The following is a 21,091-nucleotide window of genomic DNA, read 5'->3' as shown; positions in this document are numbered from 1 at the left end:
ACTCGGCTCACCCTGAGTGGCTGCTGCCAACCGGCCATTCCAGTATTCCTGAAATAACAGTTCCAGTCCCTGAGTCAGAGTCCAGAGTGTCAGATGTGGTGGTGAGGACAAGCCCTGGCCAGTTCGGAGGTAAATGTGTGGAAGGCAGGAATGCCCTAATTTTCGATCTGTCTGGGGTGGCCCTTGACATTCTCCTCGTCAGTAACATTTCCCACAAATAGCCCTTTTGGGTGGCATCTACATGCAAGTGGGTGCAGCCTGAAAGGGCACCACGCCTGTGGGAGCACGCATGTTCCTGTGTGTATGTATGTGCCTCAGTGGGCCCCCCGCACGAGGCCCCCTCAGCCCGGACATGCGTGAGCACACCGAGGTGCACCCGCTCTCAACAAAGGTCTACCCTCTGGCAGAGACACAGAGAAACACAGGCGTGTGGCCACGTGTGCACAGGGGCTCTGAAACCTGGCAGGGCAGGAAGCTGCAGTTGCACAATGTTGATGGGACGGTGTGTGACCACACCAGATGTTGGTCGGCAGCTCTGGGGAGAGAGGGAGAGGGCAGATACGTCCAGATAAACAAACCTGGACGGGGCACGCGTCTTTAAAGACAAACGTGTGTGCATATAACACACAGGCGGGCAGAAACACACCATGTAGAAAGCCTCTAGACACACACGTGGGCACACGCGCACACACTCTCACACAGACGTATTCCACATAGCACAGAAATGTGTATTTTTGGGCCTACCCAAAATGGGTGTCCAGTGCACAATATGGAGAGCTCTGTCCGAGGAGAAGACCCATCAAATTTCAGGCACGTCCTTGAGACACACGCGCACGCACACACACACGTATTCCTCACATTACCTGCTGGGGGAAATGCACACGTATACACAGGCCGAGCTAGCTTATTTACACACTTCCACTCACCTTGGCTAAACTCCACAGGCTCACAATGCACACACATGCACACACACGCTCCCTGGGACACGTGCCAGCCCCTGGGGTGCCTAAGCCAGGAGGGTTTGCTTCACATCACACTGGGGTGTCTGCCATGGCCTATGTGTGTCTGGGCCCACCTGGATCCTCTGGGAATGTGAGTGTGAGCGTCTGTACACTCACGACCGGCCCTACCTATAGCAGACATGGGGGAGGTGGGGATCCGTGGAAGAAGTGCTGTTGTGTTGGATTCAAACACTCAAACGCAAAATTCCATGTACGCGAATTGTGCGTCTGTGGATCTGTGGCCACACACACACACACACACGCATCTATTCACAGAAGACAGAGCGGGGCTTGGTGGGCTGCTGTGTTATACCCGGCCACAGTCTACACACAACAACCCAAGTGAAAGGGGGAAGCTCAGAAGACACACAGACCTGAGGCGGGGGGGGGGGGGGCAGAAGGGTGATTTGGTGTTTCTACACACATCTACACACGTACACACACACGCTGGGGTGTCCACACGTCTCGAGCATGTGCTGGCGGCATGCATGTTGGTGTGCATGTGTAATCACGCCTGCTGCTATCTACGTGCGGGGGCAGGGGTGGTCCATGGCGGGGTGAGGTCCAGGGACTCCAGGGTCTGACGGGGGGTGGGAAGGGGGGGCTGCCTGGGTCTGTCTTGGGGGTGAGCCTGGAGCAGGGGATGGAAGGGGATGGTGGGGGTATTGCTCCCAATGTGGTGGGGGAAGGGTCTGGGAGAGATGGGGGGGCCTACAAGCCCAGCGTCCCCCCAATGGATGACGCCAAGACCACCCCCAGCACCACACAGCAAATGATGATCATGATTTTCTTCTGCAGGCAGAAAGGGTGACAGGGAGGAAGGAGGAGAGAGACAGAGAGATAAAGGGAGACAGACAGATGCAGGGAAAGATGGGGAAGCAGGTGTAAGGAAAAAGAGGAGGGGAGAGAAAACAGAAAAAGGAAGAGGTCAGAGCCAGAGATAAGGCCTCCCTCTGGATTTCATCACTCACCTCAGCCCTGGCCTGAGCCCTGCCCCGACCGCTCAGCCCAGCCCACCTGTCCCACAGGCCCACCCGCCCCAGCTCACCCTCCGGGCCTTGCTCTGATATTTCACAGCTTTCTTGGTGTCAGACACAGCTCGCTCCACATAGTCCACGGAATGTTCCACGTTGTACTCAATGCGGTCAATCATCTCACCCTGCAGAGGAGATGTGCACAGGACAGGGTAGGGGTTGGGCTAAAGGAAAGAACCCCAGGGACGTAGGGCAGACTCCTAGAATGTGCGGGAAAGGCAGTACCTGGCTTTCCACGAGCATGGCCATGTCCACAAACATGTCATGCAGCTCTCGGATGCTGGTTTCCAGTTTGATGATCTCGTTGTGCCTCGTCTCGATCTCATTCAGTGCCTGCTTTGTCATCTGCGAGTCCATTTTGATCTAGGGCAATGGGGGTGGGGGACAGGGGGGAGGAGCTGCAGACCACCCTTAACTCCCATGAGTTTGGATTCTGCAGCCAGAGCATCTGGGTTCAAATCCAACTGTCATTTACCAGCTCTAACTGTGGGCAAACCGTTTAACCTTTCTAGGCCTCGGTTTCCACACCTAGAAAAGGTGGATAATAGCAGTGCCCAACTCCCACAGTTGTGCACATTGAGTTGATATGTATACGCTGATTACAACAGTCCCTGGCACACAGTAAGGCACTAAAAGAGGCCTGTTAAGATACAAGAAATAAAAACCAACCTGAGCCCACCACCTCACCCAGGGCTTCCTCTAACACACACACATCTGGGAAGCCCAGGGAGGAGAGAGATAGGGGTGCAGAGCCACCACTAGCTTCGGGGGCACCCATCTGGTCAAAGGCAGACAGAGTAAAGAAAGAGGACACAACAGTGAAAGCAAGTAGGAGAGGAGGACTAGAGGAGAAGGCAGAGTGCCCACTCTGGAGCCCCTGTGACATTAGATGGGGGAGAACTAATAAAGAAATGCACTGGAGCACCTGGGTGGCTCAGTCGGTTGAGCGTCCGACTTTGGCTCAGGTCATGATCTCGTGGTCCATGAGTTCGAGCCCCGCATCAGGCTCTGTGCTGACAGCCCAGGGCCTAGAGTCTGGAGCCTACTTCGGATTCTGGGTCTCCCTCTCTGCCCCTCCCCTGCTCATTCTCTGTATCTCTCTCTCTCTCTCTCTCTCTCTCTCAAGAATAAATAAACATTAAAAAAGAAAAAAAAGAAATGCACTGTAGCCCTCAAGAGTCAGGGGAAGAGATCCCAACCCACAATCAGATATACCTCCTCCCCGCAGACAACCTGGCCTGAGCCAGGCCACTCTCTTCCCAAACTCCTCACTGTTCAGGCTCCATGAGGAGCCACTCCTCTGCTCTAAAACCCTCCAGGGCTCTCCTCTATTCCTCCCCACTCTCCACCACCACAGGTTACACACCTTTACTCTAGCCAGGGCTCAGTCTCCCTTTCTGCCCTCATCTCCTACATATCCTCTATGAGCCCAAATCATTCAATGGCTGTTTGGCAAGTGGTTCCCTCTCCCTGTCTTTGTTCAATCTGTACCCTTTGTCTAGTGGGCCCTTTGCCCATCTCACCATGTCCAAATGTTCCTTGTTTCTTAAAGCACAGCTCAATGCTACTCCCCCCAGGAATCTTTCCCTGACTCCAGTAGTTAACCACTACCTTAGGGCCTGTCTGCAGGCAGGGCATCCCTCAGGCAAGATCCCAACCACCCTGCATTGTAATGATGCGTTTGCATTGCAGTTATGGTGGCTTTGCTGGCGGGGATCAGTTCTGTCCTTTTGGAACCCACCAAGCTCCTCTCCGTTCTCAGACAGAGAGACTGGGCAGAGCTGTTTGGGAGGGCTCCAGGTTAACGGGCCCTAATCAATTGCTCAAAGCTAATTTAACAAAGATCAGTTCTCTAAATAACAATTTACTAAAAACTGCTAGATAGTCACTGAACATACTTGAATTCTGGTCTAGAAATCTAAACCAGAGCCATTCTGCCAGCAGAAGCAGGGAGACAGAACTGGGCAGGCCAAGGCAAAATCTACAAAGAGAAAGAACTACAGTGGGGAAGCCCATCCAGTCACACTGAAGATGACAAGGGCAGGGTGCAAAATGTCAGCAAAAGTAAAACTGGTACTTTAAAAATTTTTTTCACCATGTAGGCAAATTAGTCATTTGGTGAAATGACCCGCTTCAGGAGGGAGTAGTGTATCTTAGCACTGAAGAGCCCCAGCCCTGACAGGAGACCGCAGGTCCGGATCCTGGCTCTGGGGCCTTAGACAAGTTATTTAACCCCATCGCTGAAATCTGGCTGCCTCGGAGGGTGGTGGTGAGGGCTGAATGAGGCAGCAGGTAACTGTCAATATGTAAAGGGCTTAGAACATTATCTGGTTACTCAAAAGGTTGGCCTTTTTTATGGGGGTGCCTTCCTGCTCTGCTCCCATGGAATTCCCCAGTTCCAGGTCCTGGCTTCCCACTCTTTGTTATTCCACGGTGGATTTAGGACCTTAGCTCGGCCTCGGCTTGGGGAGGGAAGAGAGTAAATGTTTTCCAAAACCAGACCCACCCCCACCCGGGGCTCACATCATCGGTGAAGATGGCCAACTTCCCGCTCTCCAGCATGTCTTCCAGTTCTTCGTTCGTCGTGGTCCTTCCAGCTGTGGAGAGAAAGCCCTCCCTGCTCAGGGACTGGGCCAGTCTGGGGGCCTGAAGTAGTGGGATGGGGCAGAGGCCCAGGAGCCCACCCTCCCCCCACCTGGCCTTAAGGTCTCCAGGGAGAGGAAGGGCCTGGAAGAGGGCTGGGGCAAGCCTGGGGATTTTGAAAGGGGGCACACGCACTGATCTCCAGCTGCCGCTGGATCCGGTCCTTGCAGCGGTCCCGGTACTTGGACTGGGTCGCATTATATTCGGTCATTACTTCCACGAACTTCCGGGAGAGTGTGGAGTGCTAGGGTAGGGGTACAGACACATCAGGAGGGGTCAAGGAGGCAGTGGAGGGGGGAAGAGCCGAGATGGCCTATGGCCCTTCTTTAACTCGCGCTGCGATCCCAACCCTAGACAATTAGTCCCTGGACGCCCCCGCGCCAGGTCCCCCATTCAACTCGCTAACCAGCGGGGTCCCAACCAGAGCTGGGAGACAGGGCCCAGCCCCGCCCTCCCGCCATAACCCCGCCCAGGCTCCTCACTGGCCACGCCCAGCGCTTTGCTCGGCTCTGGCCCGCCCACTGTCTTTTCGCCTGGCTCCCGCCAGGAGTCCTCCCCCGTCGGATCCGGCTCCCCCCCAACCCCGCCAGGCTGCCACCTCCTACCTGGGTCTTGCGGATGCGCAGGTCCGCGGAGGAACGGTTCAGCCCCTCCTCTTGTTCAATGCTTTGCTCGATCGCTACGGGAGAGAGGGTGCAGTGACCGGCGGGAGACCCGGGGCATGTGGGGCAGGGGTCCGGGACGTAGGAAAGGTCGACACCCCGAGGCAGGCCCCAGGCCTGTGAAGAGATGTCACACCCATGGCGAGGGCAGACAATAGAGGATCCAAGGGGCAGGGGCAGGAGGCGGGTGAATAGAGGGACAGACGTTTCAGGGCGTCTGGAAGGCAGGTAGGAGGGGAGGTTGAGGGTTCGCGGGTCACCAGACAGAAAGGGGCTACTTGTTCAGGAGGAAGTGCTGGGTCTTGGAAAGTCCCACAGCTGTAACTCGTGCTTAACCCCACTGAGGGGGTGTGGGCCCAGTCCACTGGAGGGTCTCCAGTATGTGGAGAACTCTCCATTTCCTACGGCCTCTGGAAAGAGGGCAGGAACCCATCCTGAGGTTTTTCTGGCAGAAGGCAGGCACTTCCAGGTGAGTCAGGTTCTAGTGGCCGCCCTTTTCTTCCAAAATCCTAGGGTGAGGGAGGGATGTTCCAATAGAAAATAGCTCTCCCCCAGCCCTGCAAGGTGACCCCTAATTTGGGAATTCTCACTTCTACAAGATGTTCTGGGAAAGCTGCACAGATGAACTGGGATTCCTGCTTCTGGATCATGCACTCCTAACATCTATCATTCAGATTTTCTAAAAAAGAGCTTGTGTGTGATAAGATCTACAGTGCTCTGAAAATGCAGCAGGGATGAATCAACCAGGCCCTCCAGACCTGGAAGGGCCTCCAGGCCATTCTTGAGAACATCACTTCTTTGTTCTGGCAGCAGGGGAGATATGGGGCTGAATAGCACCCCCGATGCTCCCCTACCTGCAATGGTGGGCACAGTAACTGAGTGACACCTCTGGCCCACCTGCTGCTGGAAAAGCACAGGAACACACACCCAGGGAAGTCAGAGCTTCCGGCCCGTACTGGGACCCTATTATCAGACTTGGGACTGGAGCCAAGCCATGGAGTGAGGGGGCCTTTACAGGACCTCACTGACTTCTTACAACAATCCTAGGAATTCAGTCCATGTTTTACACTAGAAGCTGAGGTTCAAATGGGTAAAACAACTGACCCAAGGTCACACACAAAGCCCAAGCTCATGCCACCAAAATGGCTGGAGAAAGATGGAGAAGAAGAAAATTTCCTCTCTTTTTCTGGAGGCCTGGAAGGTCAGCTTCTCTACATCACTCCTACTGTCTCTGGGTTCTTTCTTGGTCTGTTCCTGGACTCATGATCCATGGAGCCACCTCTTGGTCTTATAGAGAGTGTTAAGGTCAGAGCTCAATGGGCCCAAAGAAATCTTTGAGCCCAGGAATTTTTAAATGGTGTTCCATGGAACCCTGCTTCTGAGAAAGAACTTCAAGGACTGTTGCCAGGAGTAAAGGGGAGGCGAGGCGGGTAGGGCCCTGGGTCTCCCAACCCCAGTACAGCCAGAACAGCATGACTTTTACGTGCTGTATATACTGGAGTTCTCTGTAAGATTTCATTTAGGGGGAAAAAAAAAATTGCTACAAAAAAAACCACACACACAAAACCAAAAACCTGCTTTGAAATTGCTTCTGTTTTTCTTACTGTACCAACGAGAAAGTTGAGGTGAGGAATGTGTTGATGATGGAAGCTGTCCAGAACTGAGTTGATGATGGAAGTTGAACTCCGTCTGTCTGGATTTGTACTTAATGCGCTCCCAGTTTGGGCCATTTTCCTTTCCAGCACACAAGTGTAAAGAGGGCTTATTTTTACAGATCAGCACTGGAGGCTCACACATGACCTCCCACTGACTCGGGGAAGGCATGGAGTCCCTGTTCTCCTCTCTCTGGACAAAGGTTAGTATGCTCAAGGCCAGGCATCTGACATGACACCTCTTCCCCAAAGCCCAGCAATGTGCCTCAGACAAAGTAGGTGCCTGGCAAATGTTTTCTGATACTGAATTACCACCTCACGGTAACACTGCTATTCCCCTGGCACCAGCAGACAAGGAGGTTCCCAACCCACAATGCTTTGAGGGAAGGTGGTTATTACCAGCACCCAAGTCCTTAAATTAGAGCAAATACATAAGCATTTGGCAGGTCCCTCCTGAAAGCTTGCCAGCTCCTGATGTCAGCCACACAGCCCAATCTGTCCTGAGCCGACGATACCAATTCAGAAGCATTTGCTGAGCCCACCTACTGGGTGCTTAGCGCTAGGCCCGGCACCTGTTCTGGAGAAATAAGGATTTAATGAAACTAAAGCCACTTGGTAGACTGTATTTTCTGGTGGACCTTCATGCTGATGGATCCAGCAGAGTGCAGACGCAACTTGGACAAAACCCCCCCTCCCTCACTTCCTTGTTGTGTATCTTTCTCCAAAGAATCTGGAGCAAGGAGGGGAATCTGGGGGTTTTGTGCTTTCTCAGTGTTTAGGAATCTGGGTCCTGGAAATTTGTAGACGTTCCTTATAGAAAGGCATGTTTGGTCCAACGAGGGCACAGTTGTTTTCCTCCTTAGTCTGGGGATTGCATTCCTCACCTTTCAACTTGGACCGAACCTTGTTGGCAGTCTTCTTGATGTCTGCGGTGAGGTCCTCCAGCTCCTGTTTGGTCTCTGGGGACAGAGCCAGAGAGGATGACACGTACGGATGGGAGCCCAGACCCCCTACCCCACTCCCTTACTTGTCTAACCCCATCCCCCTTACAGCCACCCAGAAGCAGCACTCACTCTCATCTGGGTTGGGGGCGGCCAGGATGGCACTGTGCTGTTTTTTCACTTGCTCTACATCCTCTGACAGCTTCTCAATGCAGCCCCGGATCTCTTCCACCTGGAGCAGCAAATCAGCTATACCCAGCCAAGTCGCTGAGCCAGGCAGGGGACCCCGGGGGCTCAGTCAGGGTTCAGGTAAATGGGCAAGATCTAAGGGCCAAGGGGGTGTAGAAGTGGAGAGCAGGGGCGGGAACAGGGCAAAGGAAGTTGTTGGCTGGGGGCCAGCTTCTGGGTCTGAGAGCATCGGAAGCTCAGTTACCTGTTCAAAGAACTCATCCATGAAGTGATCCCGATCCACATGGACCACCTCCTCTTCATCATCACTGTCTTTCGCCTGGGAGGCAAGAAAGGCAGAATCCATGAACAGTCCCTACCCCGAGTCTGATGCTCCCAGCTTTAGGCTCAGAGCAGAGGTCTTGGGAGAGGTCATATGCGGGGGGGCAGGTCATATGCAGGTCATACGCAAGGGCACCAAGCGGTCAGAATGAACACTGGCTCTCTTGTGGAACGGGGTCCCGGAAGCCAGGTGGCCAACAGCCCAAAGGACAGGGTGGAGGGAATCAGAAAAAGGCACCCTCTCAAGGGTGGAATTGGCCCAGTCACCCTGGAGGTGGGTGACACTCAGGACAGCTGCTGTGAACCGGTATCATATGAACTGGCTAAACGTCAGCCTTGCAACATCTGGGGTCTGGAATGGAGGCCCAGGATCCTGACCCTGTCCACCATCCCTTCCGGCCGCTCCTGCCCAGGCCTTACTTTGCTCCCCTCCAGCTTCCACCCTGCCAGCCGCAGCCACATCCCGGGTGCAAGGTCACTTCACTGCCAGCTGCGGGCGCCAAGTTGAGCAAGCAGTCAAGTCCAGGGAGGGCTGGAGGAGAGCCACAGGCAGCACCGCCACCTCCCCGGCTCCCTGCGTCTTCCTCCCGCTGCCTGCGCTCACCCCCTCAGCTGCTCTGCCCCTCGTATTCACTTCTTTCATCCAGCCTCTCCCAACTTCACACCCACCTACTCTCACTTGCTTGGATTTCCCAGTTGCAACCTGCAGCTGCTCAGCCCTCCACCCCCAGGGCTCAGAGACACAAAGGGATTTACCCACCCACACCGCCACCGCCACCGCCACCGCCACCGCCACCGTCAGACAGACCAGTGACACGGACAGAAGGGCTGACACACAAGACACACAGAAATAGGCCCACTGACACCCACACGGAGAGACGCTGACATGCTGACGTTCACCCACACACGGCAAAGCTGCCCTCTGACACGTGTGGCACCCCCAGGGACATTCGGGAGGGCCCTCTGTGCCTCTCTGACCCTCAGGGCGGCACACTCATTCAGAGCTGGGAAAGAAGAGAGGGGACAGGGTGGGCTCCCCAGTGCTACACACTCTGGGCTTGAGACTCTTCTCTGCTTGGGACAGAAGTCTGAGGACAAAAGCTGAGCCTGCCAAGCTTAATTACATGAGGAGCTCTAATCGGCCCCAGTAGAAATTGAAACAGAGTTCACCCGGACCTCCAGAAAGAACCTAGCCAAAATAATCTGACTACAAAAGCCTGAATGAAATCAAGACAGGATCCAAAAGTGTCCACTTGGGGTAGAGCCTGTTGGGATCTAAAGACAAGCACTCACACGGAACCTCAACAGGGTCCGAGCAGATCACAGACAGGATCTGACAGAAACCAGACAGGCTTCGACCGAACTAGACTCGGGGCAGACAGATCCCAGACAAGCTCAGATCGAACCTAGACAGAGCCAGATGGGACCTAGATGCAATCTAGGCAGCCAAGTGAACTCGGAATCAGCAGAGCCCCAGCAGCACCGGGAGGAGCCCTCCAGCTGCACACTCTCAATGCCACCCCAGCTTCCTGCCCAAATGGAACTCAAGGGATTCTCCCCACAGACGCTGGGCCCCACCCCATGTCAGAAAATGTGTTCAGCACTTACATTTAATTTCCAGACCATCCCAAACATCCCCTGGGAAAGGGAGGCTCCTCCGTCTGCCCACAGCTGCCCTCGGAAGGAGAGGTAATACCAGGCCGGGCTCGGGGACTCTGATAGGACGTCAGGCTTCTCAAGTCTCCACCAGACCCAGGGCTATCCCGATAAACTTTGGCCCAGAGAGGCTCTGGGATGCTCATCTCATCTCTGAGGACCCACTGGCTTCCCCTGATACTGTGTCCTCAAGCCAGTTGCCCCACAAGGTCTCCCTCCCCTACAGCCAAAGCCATTCCTCCGCCACTTCTCTGACTTCGGCCCTCTGCCCAGCTGCCCACTGGTCATGAGGCGTGTCTCTGGCTCAGGTGCCTGGGAACTTTCCTGTTCTGTCCCTTTCCCACACTGACTTTTGATTTTCTAAAGTCTAATTTCCCTCTCTACTGTTGTTTCCAGAGCCAGTTCCCTTAGGTTCTGCCCTGGGACATCCCTGGCTGCCTGTTGACTTGTCCTTGAGAGAAGAAGAAAGGTAGAGGCCGGAGAGCTAATAATCCTCTACAGGGTACAAACACTTTTCCATCTATAATCCCTTTGGATCCTCACCACACAGCCCTGAGAGAGAGGCTGAGCAAATATCAGCATCCCCATTTCACAGATGAGGGAACAGGAGGTCAGAGGGGGAGAAGGGAAGTGACTTGTCCAAGGGCACCTGGGCTGAATGGGCTGGAAATCATAGGCATCTAAGACAGACCTCCCCCACGGCCCCTTCTAAGGCTTGAGACCAGGCCACCTCCTTCCACCAACTCTGCCACCACATGTTTTCTCGCTCAGGTCAGCTCCTGCTAAGGCCCAATCTGGGTGAGGCTCTGTGCCCCGAAATCCTAGGAAAATATTATTTTATAATAACACCTTCCACATGGGTCTTATATTCTTGTTATCTCATTTAATCTTTATGTAAAGTCTATAAAGATCACTGGCTAGCGTAATTATAATTATGGCAAACATTTACAAAGCGTGTTAGAACGAGCTGGGCACCATTCTATGCCCTGTGTGTACATTTGTCCCTTTAATTCTTACAATAGCCTCCTGAGGTAGATATTATTATAGCCCCCTTTTATAGATGGGGAAACTGAGGCACAGAGAGGCTGAAGAACTTGCCCAGGTTAGCAGCTGCAAAGCCATAAGATTTCTGCCTTCTGAGCTTCAGCCTCTGCATTCACTGAATGGCGATAACGTCTACTCCAAATTCTGGGCAGGTGGAGGCAATGAAACCAGGCAGGAAAAATGCCTAATGCTGCCAGAGAGAAGCAGTGTTTAGTGAGGGTTGGCTATTACCTGCCGCCCCTCCCATGTTATAGATGAAGAAACAGGCTCAGAGAGGTTGCCTGACCTGCCTAAGGCTTCACAGCAAATAAGGCCAGAGGTGAGACTTGACTTGCCTGGTGCTAATCCCAGGATCTGTCCCCGAGGTCCTGCTCTGCTGTGTCTCCAGTACTGCTGAACTCCTGTGGCCAGGGGAGATAACCAGTAAGGGGCCAGGCTGCAGGAAGAGCCCAGACAGGAAGCCAGGAGTTCTACCTTCCCTTGCCCTATTCTGTGATCCTAGGCAAATCTCAGTCCTTCTCTGAGCCCCAGTTCATTTGCAAAAAGGGCAGCCTGGTGCACCAAGGGCCCTCCCTGCTCTGCAGTGTGCATGTTCGCTAATGAGCATGGCCTCCATTTCTGGAAGAAGTTGGCCAGCCTAAAAGAATGCAGGCTATGCGCAGATGAGATTACCCAGAAAAAGATGATTGTATGCGCTCGATCTGCTTTACAGACAATTCAAGCTTCAGTTTCCTCATATACAAAATGAAGAAGATAAGAAATCTAACACATGTTTACAGATTGCAGTGAGTTGGGCCCTGTCCAAAGTGCCTTGAGTGTCTCTTATAACCACTCCATGAAGTAGATACGATTCTTATACCCATTTGACAGATGAGGAAACTGAGGCACGGAGAGATTAAGTGACTTGCTCAAGATTATCCAGTGGGTGCTGTATGGGGTGCTGACAGGGCGGCACCTGGGCTTAAACTCACAGTCGCTGCTCTTCCTACTCACCAATTCCTCAAGTGCTTGAAAGGATGAAGTGACAGAGTGCAGAGGTCCTGGGCACCTTCTGGAACCGCCTTGGGAATAGGGGGCATCAGATCCAAGTCTCTAGCTTCAGTCTTTCCCCATCAGAGATACAAGGGCCCTCGTGTACGTTGGTGTGGGGAGACCACAGAGACAGATGCGTGGATGGAAGGAGGGGGACAGAGTGAGCTAGCAGGTCAGAGATCAGAGATCAGAGACAGATGGTAAGAAGGTGACTAACACAGAGGCAGAGAGAGCCTGGTGTTGGGTGACAGAAAAGTCAGAGTGTGCGTGTGTGTATGTAAACACACGTGTGCCAACGCGCACCGCACACACATGCTCACAGGTGCTCCTCAGGGGTGCAAACATCATTTGATCTAGAGGCAGCAGCCTCTCTCCACCGCACCCCCACTCCTGTCCATCTGTCTCCCTGACTGGGCCTCTCTGCCCTCCCAGCACCCAGCATCGCCCTCCCTCCCCCAACCTTGCCGCTCTGCCCTCCCTCCTTACCCACCTACTCCCTTCCTCATCCTCCCTGTGCCCCACTGAATCATTCATTCACCTGGCAGCTATGTATGAGCTGAGCCAAGTTCTCTAGCTGCTGCTGAGAACACAGAGGTGGACAAGACAGGAAGAAGGTCCTACCTCCAAGGAGCTGACGTTCTATCGGAGGGAGACGAAGAATGAACAAGACGATTTCAGACTATGCTAACTGGCAAGGAGGGAGATGAACCCAGTGAGAGGGAGAAACGGCTATCAGGGGTGGCCCAGGATGGTCAGGGAGGGCCTTTCTGGGGGTGGGTGACATTTGATGACACAGAATTCAAGTCAGAGGGAATAGTGGTCCAGGCAGAGGGAAGAGTGTTCAAAACTGGGGGACCAACAGAAGGAACAGCAAGTGCAAAAGCCCTGAGGCAGGGGTGAACTTGCTGTGCTTGCACAGCAGAAATGCGCCCTGTGCAGCTGGGGGGCAGCGGTCCATCACCAGGGTTCTCCTGATCCCTGCCCTCTCACACGGGGCTGCTCTTTCGCTATTTCAGGCCTACCACTGAAAGTCCTCACTGTGCCTATCCCATACCTGAGTACTACATAGATGACTCAGTTCCTGTCCTTAGAGTGTGTGACTTGTCCTTTAACGGCCCCCATTCCCACCCGGCCTCAAATTCGAGCCTCCTTCCCTACAGGCCTCATCTTCCCCACCCCCCAGGCCTCCTGCCTTCCCACTCCACAGTCCACCATGCAACCCCACAGGCTTCTCTCCCTCCCTAATCTTCCTCTCCAACTCACTTGCTCCCGTTCTCTCCTCTTGAGCCCTGGCCCTGACCCTGGCCCTGCTCCTTGGACCCTGGGACAACAATCCAGCGGATTAACTCCCCATCATAGCCTCCACTCCAGTCCAGCACCTCCCAACTCATGCCCAAAGGTGCTTGGTGAACTGGAAAACAGAAAACCCTGGTTCAACACTAGCTCTGCCATTAATAGCTGTTTGACCTTGGTCCGGTTGCCTCTCTGGCCCTCAATCTACTCCAAAATAAATTAGGGGTCACATCCTGCCCATCCCAGGGGGCTGATATGAGTGAGGTTCAAGGGAAACAAGCGAGTCAAATGTGGAATAATAAACACTCACAGGGCCCTGCTGTGCCCAGGCCCCTTCTTGGTACTTTTTGATATTACCTAATTTCAATCCTTGGGACAATCCTGCAAACGGGTACTATTATTACTCCCAATTCAAACATGAAGAAACTGAGGACCAGAGAGGTTAAGAAACTTAACCCAAGGTGACTCAGGAAGTAGCAAAGCTAGGATTTGAACCCAGACAGTCTGACTTCCAAATCTGTGCCCTCACAGGGTATTTGATAAACAGATCTGAGTTCCCAGGGGAACTCGAAAGTAATGTTGGGAAGATGATCAGGTCCCTTGAGCTGACATCCCCTCCCACTACTGCCCCCCACTACTCTCAGCATCTCAGAGACCTCTTAACCAGGCCTCCTACACCCTGCCCGGTCTCTCCTGCTTCCCAGTCTCCTCGCTCTCAACTCTGATGGGGAGACCCTTGCACTCCTTACATCTGGCAGCTTCTCCCCACCCCACCCAGCCCCTCCCAAATCTCCAGTCTCTCTGAGCTGTGACTAACACCAGAGCCACCAGCACTTACCCAACTCCTTTTACCCCTCCATGCCACCCCCCCAACACTGCCTACCCCCTGCAGCCCCAGCAGACAGGCCTCCTTGCCTCCCTCACCCATGTGGAAGAGGACTCCATGCCCTGCCTCCCCTTCCATCCTTGTCTTGGAGCTTCCCCGTCCCCCCCCCCCCCAATAATACCGCGATTTCACCACTACCTCACCTCAATGGCTTTCCATTTCTCTGGGTTTTAGAGTGATAGAATTGTGCTGGCAGCAGGGGATCTGGGTTCAAATTCACATTCCTCACTTGATGGCTGTGTGACCTTGGGCAAGTTATTTCACCACTCTGGGCATCAGTTTCCTCAGCTTTAAAATGAGGTAGTCTCTTAGTCCACATACCTTACCAGGAGGTCAGTGAGGGTCCAATGAGATTACAAACAGCAACCTGCTTTGAAAAGTGCATGGCGAGAGAAAGGGAGTTTAGAGCACCAGTGATGGAGCCAGCTGCTTGCCTGCCTTTTACTAGCTATGTGACTCTGATCCAGAACGCTGATCCCTGATACTTAATGTCTCTGGGCCTCAATTTCCTTATCTGTAAAATGGAATCAGACTAGTACCAGGGTTGAGGTGAGGATCAAAATGAGTAAATATGAATAAAACACTCAAAACAATATCTGGCACTAGGGGGTTAGTTGTTTTTATTATTGCCATTTTCTAGATGCCTGACCCTTACATTCAGTGGAAGTTTAATAAAGAAAACTTCAAAATTCCCTATTCAACCACCAGTTTCTTCTTCCTTCTCATTTGCCAACCCGTCTTTCCCCAGAGATGACAGTCACTTATCTTCAAGCCCCTTCCTCTTGTTTTCTGTAATCTGGTTTCCCACCCCCATATCCAGGGGCTCTCCAAAGACAGAGCTTTTTACCCCCAGTGTTCAGACTTCTGTTTCAAAGACCAAAAAAGCAGAGACACATGTCAACTTGCCAGACTGGAAACCCAGATTCCAGTCTGATCCTCCCACCCACTTGCTTGGTGACCTTGGACAAGTTCCTGCTACCTCCAAACCTCAGTCTCCTCATCTGTCAAATGGGGTAACAACCCTGGGAGCAGGGAACCACCAACAGGCTCCTCCTGAGAAAGACCCAGTGCATCAGGATACATCATGGCCGGGGCTAGTACTTTAGTAACATCACACCACAGGCCTGGAGCACAGAGCAAGCTGTCAGCTTTGCCTCCTGGGCCCCCAGGTCATTTCTACAAATCCCCCAGCATTCTCCCTACCCTAGAAACCATTCTCATCAAGCCCCCACTCCCCAGCCCCTCCAAATAGCAGCCTTCACTGCGGACATCAGTGCCGCCCTCCTCCCCCTGTCACCCAAACACATACTGCCTGGCCAGACTCCTGGAGCTAGGCCTCTTCAGGCCTGCAGACCAGGGGTCCACATCAACTTGCCCCTGACTGTTCAGAATGCCCCAATTCCCCTCAGCAAAGCAGTCCATGTCACAAAACCCAGTTCCGTGGCCCTGTGCATGGAACCTCCTCCCCCTCTCCTCTGCAGCCCCAACTCCCACCTCTGGGGTCACCCAATCTCAGGCCTTGGCCCTCTGGCTGTCTCCTGAGGCCACCACTTCCCTCCCTGCCTCTGAGAGGTGCCCCCTCCCCACAGGGAGCAACACACGCGTGCACACACAAACATCCACTTCATTCACTGCCAGGTGTTGGCATCTCTGGCCCAACCTGTGTCCTTCCCCAGAGCACCCCCCAAATCTGGGTCCCGCTAGACTCAGCCTGGCCCAGTAACCGCCCCCATCTTTCTCATTCCGCAAATCTGCCCAGGGGATGACAGACAGTACCCTCCAATTCTCTCCTGATGTTCACTCTCTCCCATCCCCAGATTTGACCCCAGGGCTCTCCTGGGAATGTGGGTATCCAAGGCCCCTGAAATCTCTCCTGCCCCCTTGAGTCTTAATGGCCTCCAACCTCTTCCAGCCGCTGTCCCCAAAATGCAGGTTCATTGGAGACATCAGGTGCCTCCAGATACTGGGGTGCCCCTACTACCAACCTCCAGTCCCATCATTTGCCCCCATGTCCCAGCACCTCCCCCACTCCACCCCCACGCGCTCCCCCAATATTGGGGTCCCGCCCCCCCATTTCCCCACCCCCAAGCTCACACTCCGCAGCTCCTGAGTCCGATCCTTCATCCTGCGACGGCTCCTCCTCCTCCTCCTCCTCGTCCTCCTGCCTCTGCTGCTGCTCCCTGCCTCCTGCCTCGGTGCTGGAGGCCGGAGTCTGGGGGCGCCGGGGGGCACCGGAGCCGCTGGGGGGGGGCCCGCGGACGGGGGCGGGGCCGGGGGTGGCGAGCCGAGGGCCGGGCAGGGGCAGGGGCCTGGGCCGGGCTCGGCTCTGCCGGGGCTGCGGTGGCGATGCGGCTGCGGCACAGGCTCGGATGGAGGGATGCGGGAGCCGAAGCGCGGGGGAGGGGGGCGGAGGGAGGTAAGGAGGAAGGGAGGGAGGGGGGAACCGGGAGGGGGCGGGGAGCAGGGGGCATGCGCAGCGCCCGGGGCTGGGGGCGCCTGGGGGTTGTAGTCCGGGGGAGGGGGACCCAGGGAGAGGGGGAGTGGAGAGGCCTAGAGGGGGGTGGGGAAGGGCAGAACCAGAGAAGCAGGGAGAGATTCGGAGAGAGGCAGAGGAGATGCGGCGGGAGGCAGCGAGCTGCTGGGTTGGGGGGGGGCGGTGGTGATGGCAGAAAGGGGGTAAAGGAATGAATTCAGGGAATAACCCAGGGAAGGGTTGCTGTGGATCCCTTTACACCAGGAGATATAGATAGATTTTATGTTTGGTATCTGTGAGTATCTGTGCAAGCGTGTGCACGACCACCTCTGTGTATGTGTCCCTGCAGGAGGTTCTTTGGACACTAGAAATAGCAAAACCGACCCTCTAGGTGGCTTTTGTGATGCAAGGAATCAGCCAAGCCTGGAAGGACAGGGACTTGTTTGTTTTGGGATTTATTTTGCACAGCCTTGCCTGCTCTGTGACAGCGATGGGTCTCAGAGCTCTGCTTGTCTACCTCCAAGGACAGGGGGCTCACTACCTTACCAGAACTCTTGGCCTATCTTTACATGGCTCTGAATGTTGAAAACGAAATTTGTCCTCATTGGGAGGGGAATGAAGGTACACCTGAAGGTCCAAGTACCCTGTGTCCTTCTCCTTGATGCCCACCTCTCCTCTCCCCTTCTCCATATTTTAACATCACACCAATTGCTCCACCCCTGCAATGGAGCTTTGGCCCCTGACAGGCCTTAAACCTGCTTTTGCCAAGTTACTTGATCACCTCCTTGATGCCAAATCCATCCACCACTAGTCAGGGACCTTACCCTTCATGATCTTTCAGTGACATAGGACCCTTATGACCTCTCTCTCTCTCTCTCTCTTTTTTAAACTTAAATCCAAATTAGTTAACAGGAGTAGAATTTGTTGATTCATCACTTACACATAACAGCCAGTGCTCATCCCAACAGACGCCCTCCTTAATGCCCATCACCCTTTTAGCCCATCCCCCCACCCACCTCCCCTCCAGCAACCCTTAGTTTGTTCTCTGTTTTTAAGAGTCTCTTATGGTTTCCCTCCCTCTCTGGTTTTATCTTATTTTTCCTTCCCTTCCCCTATGTTCATCTGTTTTGTTTCTTAAATTCCACATGTGAGTGAAATCATATGATATTTATGTTTCTCTGACTGACTTATTTCGCTTAGCATAATACATTTGAGTTCCATCCACATTGTTGCAAATGGCAAGATTTCATTCTTTTTGATCACCGAGTAATAGCCCATCGTATATACATACCACATCTTCTCTATCCATTCATCAGTCAATGGACATTTGGGCTCTTTCCATAATTTGCCTAGACCTCTCTCTTCCTGAAACCCTCTCCTCCCTGGCTCCCAGCCTGCCTCCTGCCTCTCATGCCCAGTCCCTCCGCCCCCCAACTCTGAATATTGTTTCCCAGCCTCCTTCCAGATCCTTCCTGTCTCCCACAACCCCTCTACATCAGGGTTTCCTGGGCCCTGCTCTGGGTTCTCTTCTCTTCTTTACTCTCTTACTTCCCAGGGTCAGCGGCACCTACTTGCCTACAGTACCCACATCTATACCTGCAAGCCAGGTCCTCCTCCTCAAAGGCGGCACCTACTACAAGCCTGAGCACTGAGCTGGGCACCAAGAACACAGAGGTGAAAGATGTCATCAGAAACATGAGTAGATCCATAACTATAGTGAGTGAGGCCAGGGCTTTGATGGAACTTCCAAGGCTGTGGTGGCCTTGCCTTCTCCTCCCAAAGTGCCCCTTCCTGTATTCTCCATCAGAGATGGCATCTCCATCAGCCAGTTACTCAAAGCAGACTAAAAGCTGACCTTGGTTCCCTCCCCTGTCCTTATAATGCTGCTGTGTTCTGAGCATGCACTATGTCCTAGGTGCCATGCTTAGTAGCTCCTAGAATCTTCCCAACCAGGTAGCTGCTACTGCCATTATTCCAAGTGTACAGATCAGGAAACAGAGGCTCAGATGTTAAATAATGGATCTAAGTTCACAAGGTTTGTAAAGGACAGAGCTGGGGCTCTTGTATGCCGGGGCTTTGGATTACAAAGCCTGTTCTTGTAAAACCACAATGTTACAGCTCCTCCCTCAACTGCCAAACCCAGAGCTGTCTCCTGGGTCCTTTCCCTCCTCACTCCTTCCACCTCCTCAGGTCAGTCTAGGCCCTCATTGGCTTTCACCTGGACCATCCTAACACCCCCTCTCTGGTCTTCCCACCTATAGCCCCTTCCCTGCATGTCCAATTTTCTCCCCAGGTGTTAGTGCGATTGTCCCCTAAACAAATGTGATAATATCAGTCTCCTGCACCAACAGCTCCACCACCCATCATGGCCTCCCGGATTTCACTTAGTAGCTACCCTGGCATTTGAATCCCACCACCATCACCTCATCTCTCCTACCACTTCCCTCCCTGGGCCACAGACCCCAAGCCTTAATCACACAAAGGGATCAGGGACCCCAGGCACCCTGGAGTCTTTCACTGTGCCACTTCCTCTGCCCAGTACTCTGTTTTGTCCCTTCCTGAATAGTCAGACTTCCCATCCTTCCAAGCCTCTCCCAGAAGTCTAGGCAAACAACCTCATGAGGTGTAGGCTGAGTCAGCTTCCCCACTAGACCAGACTGGGCCTGACTCATGTCTACTTCTCCCCGGCAACCAAGGTCAGGCACAAAGCAGATGTTCACTAAAAATTTGAATGAATGAATGAATGAATGAATGAATGGTATATGCCTTCACTCCCTTACCTGGGCATAAAGACAAAGAAAGTAAGTTCCATGAAGGCAGGGACTTTTGTTTGTTTTGTTCATTGCTGGTTCTCCAGTGGCACTATGGCACCCAGCACATAAAAGGTGCCCAAATATTTAAGTAAATGAAGGGGTGAAAGGTGTTCATCTCAAATCTGGCTGTGGCACTAAAGATGGACACAGGAATATGTGATGTGATAACAGCTGTAGTCCTTCTCATTGTTCAGTGATTCTTAAAGTCATCCCAATATCCCAGGTGAGGTGGGTCACGTGCACCATGCCCCAGCCTCCTATGCAGTCTCCCTGCCTGACTGGCCTTTCTAAAGTATCAGTATAAGCCGGCCATCCCCTGCTTCCCCACTGTTGGTGAGATAAAGCTCAGACTTCCTCACCTGACTTCCCACTTCAGCACATACCATCATGGCTCATGTACCTGATTCCAGTCCCAAGCCATCCCTTGCATTTTTCCCACCTCATGCTTTTCCTCATGTTCCTCCTAACCTCTGGAACACCCTTCCCTTTCATATGCCCAAGCCCCACTCCTATCCTTCCTTGGACTTTAGCTGCTCAGTCTTTCTTGACCCTTCTGAAGATGAAGGGAAAGCCTGTTAAATATGCAGATTACCAGGATGCGTCCCTGGAAATTCTGATTCAGTAGATTTGTGTGGTGGCCCAGGAATCTGGATTTTTAGCCACTACCTCTAGAAATGCTTATTTTTAGTCAAGTTTGGGAACAACAGTATATCTAGGCAATGCCAAGGCTAAGTTAGGTTATGTAACAAACATCCCCCAAATCTCAGTGATTTAATACAACAAAGGCTTATTTTTGCAGTGGGCTTGGGTTACTTCCTGTCCTTCAAGGCTCAGTACTTCAGGTGGAGAAATTTATTCATAGCTTATCAACCCACTGGACTCTGAGTGCATGTTTAAAGACCCCATCTGGGGGCGCCTGGGTGGCGCAGTCGGTTAAGCGTCCGACTTCAGCCAGGTCACGATCTCACGGTCCGTGAGTTCGAGCCCCGCGTCAGGCTCTGGGCTGATGGCTCGGAGCCTGGAGCCTGTTTCCGATTCTGTGTCTCCCTCTCTCTCTGCCCCTCCCCCGTTCATGCTCTGTCTCTCTCTGTCCCAAAAATAAATAAAAAACGTTGAAAAAAAAATTAAAAAAAAAAATAAATAAAAAAAAAATAAAGACCCCATCTGATTAGTCTCTACCTCCCCATGGTACCTGGCACAGGGCCTATCTATTACACCTGCTGTGCTTAGCATCAAAAGAATGAATATCCATTTGACTTATTCATCTATTAACCAGTAGGTATTTATTGAGGCCCTACTCTGTGCCAGGACTATGCTGTGGTGCTAGATGTACCGTGGCAAGCAAAATAAACATCAACCTTCCCATTTCCCTGGAGGTAATTTCTCTAAGCCTTAGGTCCAAAAATCCGTAAAATGGACTGTAATACTCACTCCCCCCCCCCCCCCAGGCA

The 21,091-nt window shown here is 53.1% G+C and overlaps 1 protein-coding gene across 2 annotated transcripts; it reads right to left on the bottom strand.

Moving 5' to 3' along the window:
- Positions 1 to 1,655: 1,655 nt before the first annotated feature.
- STX1B (syntaxin 1B) lies at positions 1,656 to 16,530 on the bottom strand. Of its 2 annotated transcripts, XM_015542082.2 has the most exons (10): positions 16,449 to 16,530; positions 8,367 to 8,441; positions 8,066 to 8,165; positions 7,877 to 7,951; positions 5,284 to 5,357; positions 4,814 to 4,922; positions 4,559 to 4,632; positions 2,261 to 2,398; positions 2,050 to 2,160; positions 1,656 to 1,793 (listed from the first exon to the last, which is right to left on the bottom strand). In XM_015542082.2, the coding sequence occupies exons 1-10, from the start codon at positions 16,476 to 16,478 to the stop codon at positions 1,713 to 1,715; spliced, it is 867 nt and encodes a 288-aa protein (XP_015397568.2). In that variant the 5' UTR covers positions 16,479 to 16,530; the 3' UTR covers positions 1,656 to 1,712. The 2 variants fall into 2 exon arrangements, with proteins under 2 accessions (XP_015397568.2, XP_042827675.1); XM_042971741.1 differs by lacking the exon at positions 1,656 to 1,793 and having other exon boundaries at positions 1,874 to 2,160.
- Between the last annotated feature and the right edge of the window lie 4,561 nt (positions 16,531 to 21,091).

Source organism: Panthera tigris, chromosome E3, assembly GCF_018350195.1.
Source record: "Panthera tigris isolate Pti1 chromosome E3, P.tigris_Pti1_mat1.1, whole genome shotgun sequence".
NCBI lineage: Eukaryota > Metazoa > Chordata > Mammalia > Carnivora > Felidae > Panthera > Panthera tigris.
The sequence above is the reverse complement of the archived record's forward strand: the minus strand, read 5'-3'. Positions and strand labels throughout refer to the sequence as shown.

Bases quoted from the DNA above. Each gene is read 5' to 3' on its own strand.
- STX1B (XM_015542082.2), bottom strand. From the start codon at position 16,478: ATGAAGGATCGGACTCAGGAGCTGCGGAGT. The intron at 8,442-16,448 runs GTGAGCTTGGGG...CTTGCCTCCCAG, and splicing joins GGACTCAGGAGCTGCGGAGT to GCGAAAGACAGTGATGATGA. The intron at 4,923-5,283 runs GTAGGAGGTGGC...CCCCTACCCTAG, and splicing joins TGCGCATCCGCAAGACCCAG to CACTCCACACTCTCCCGGAA.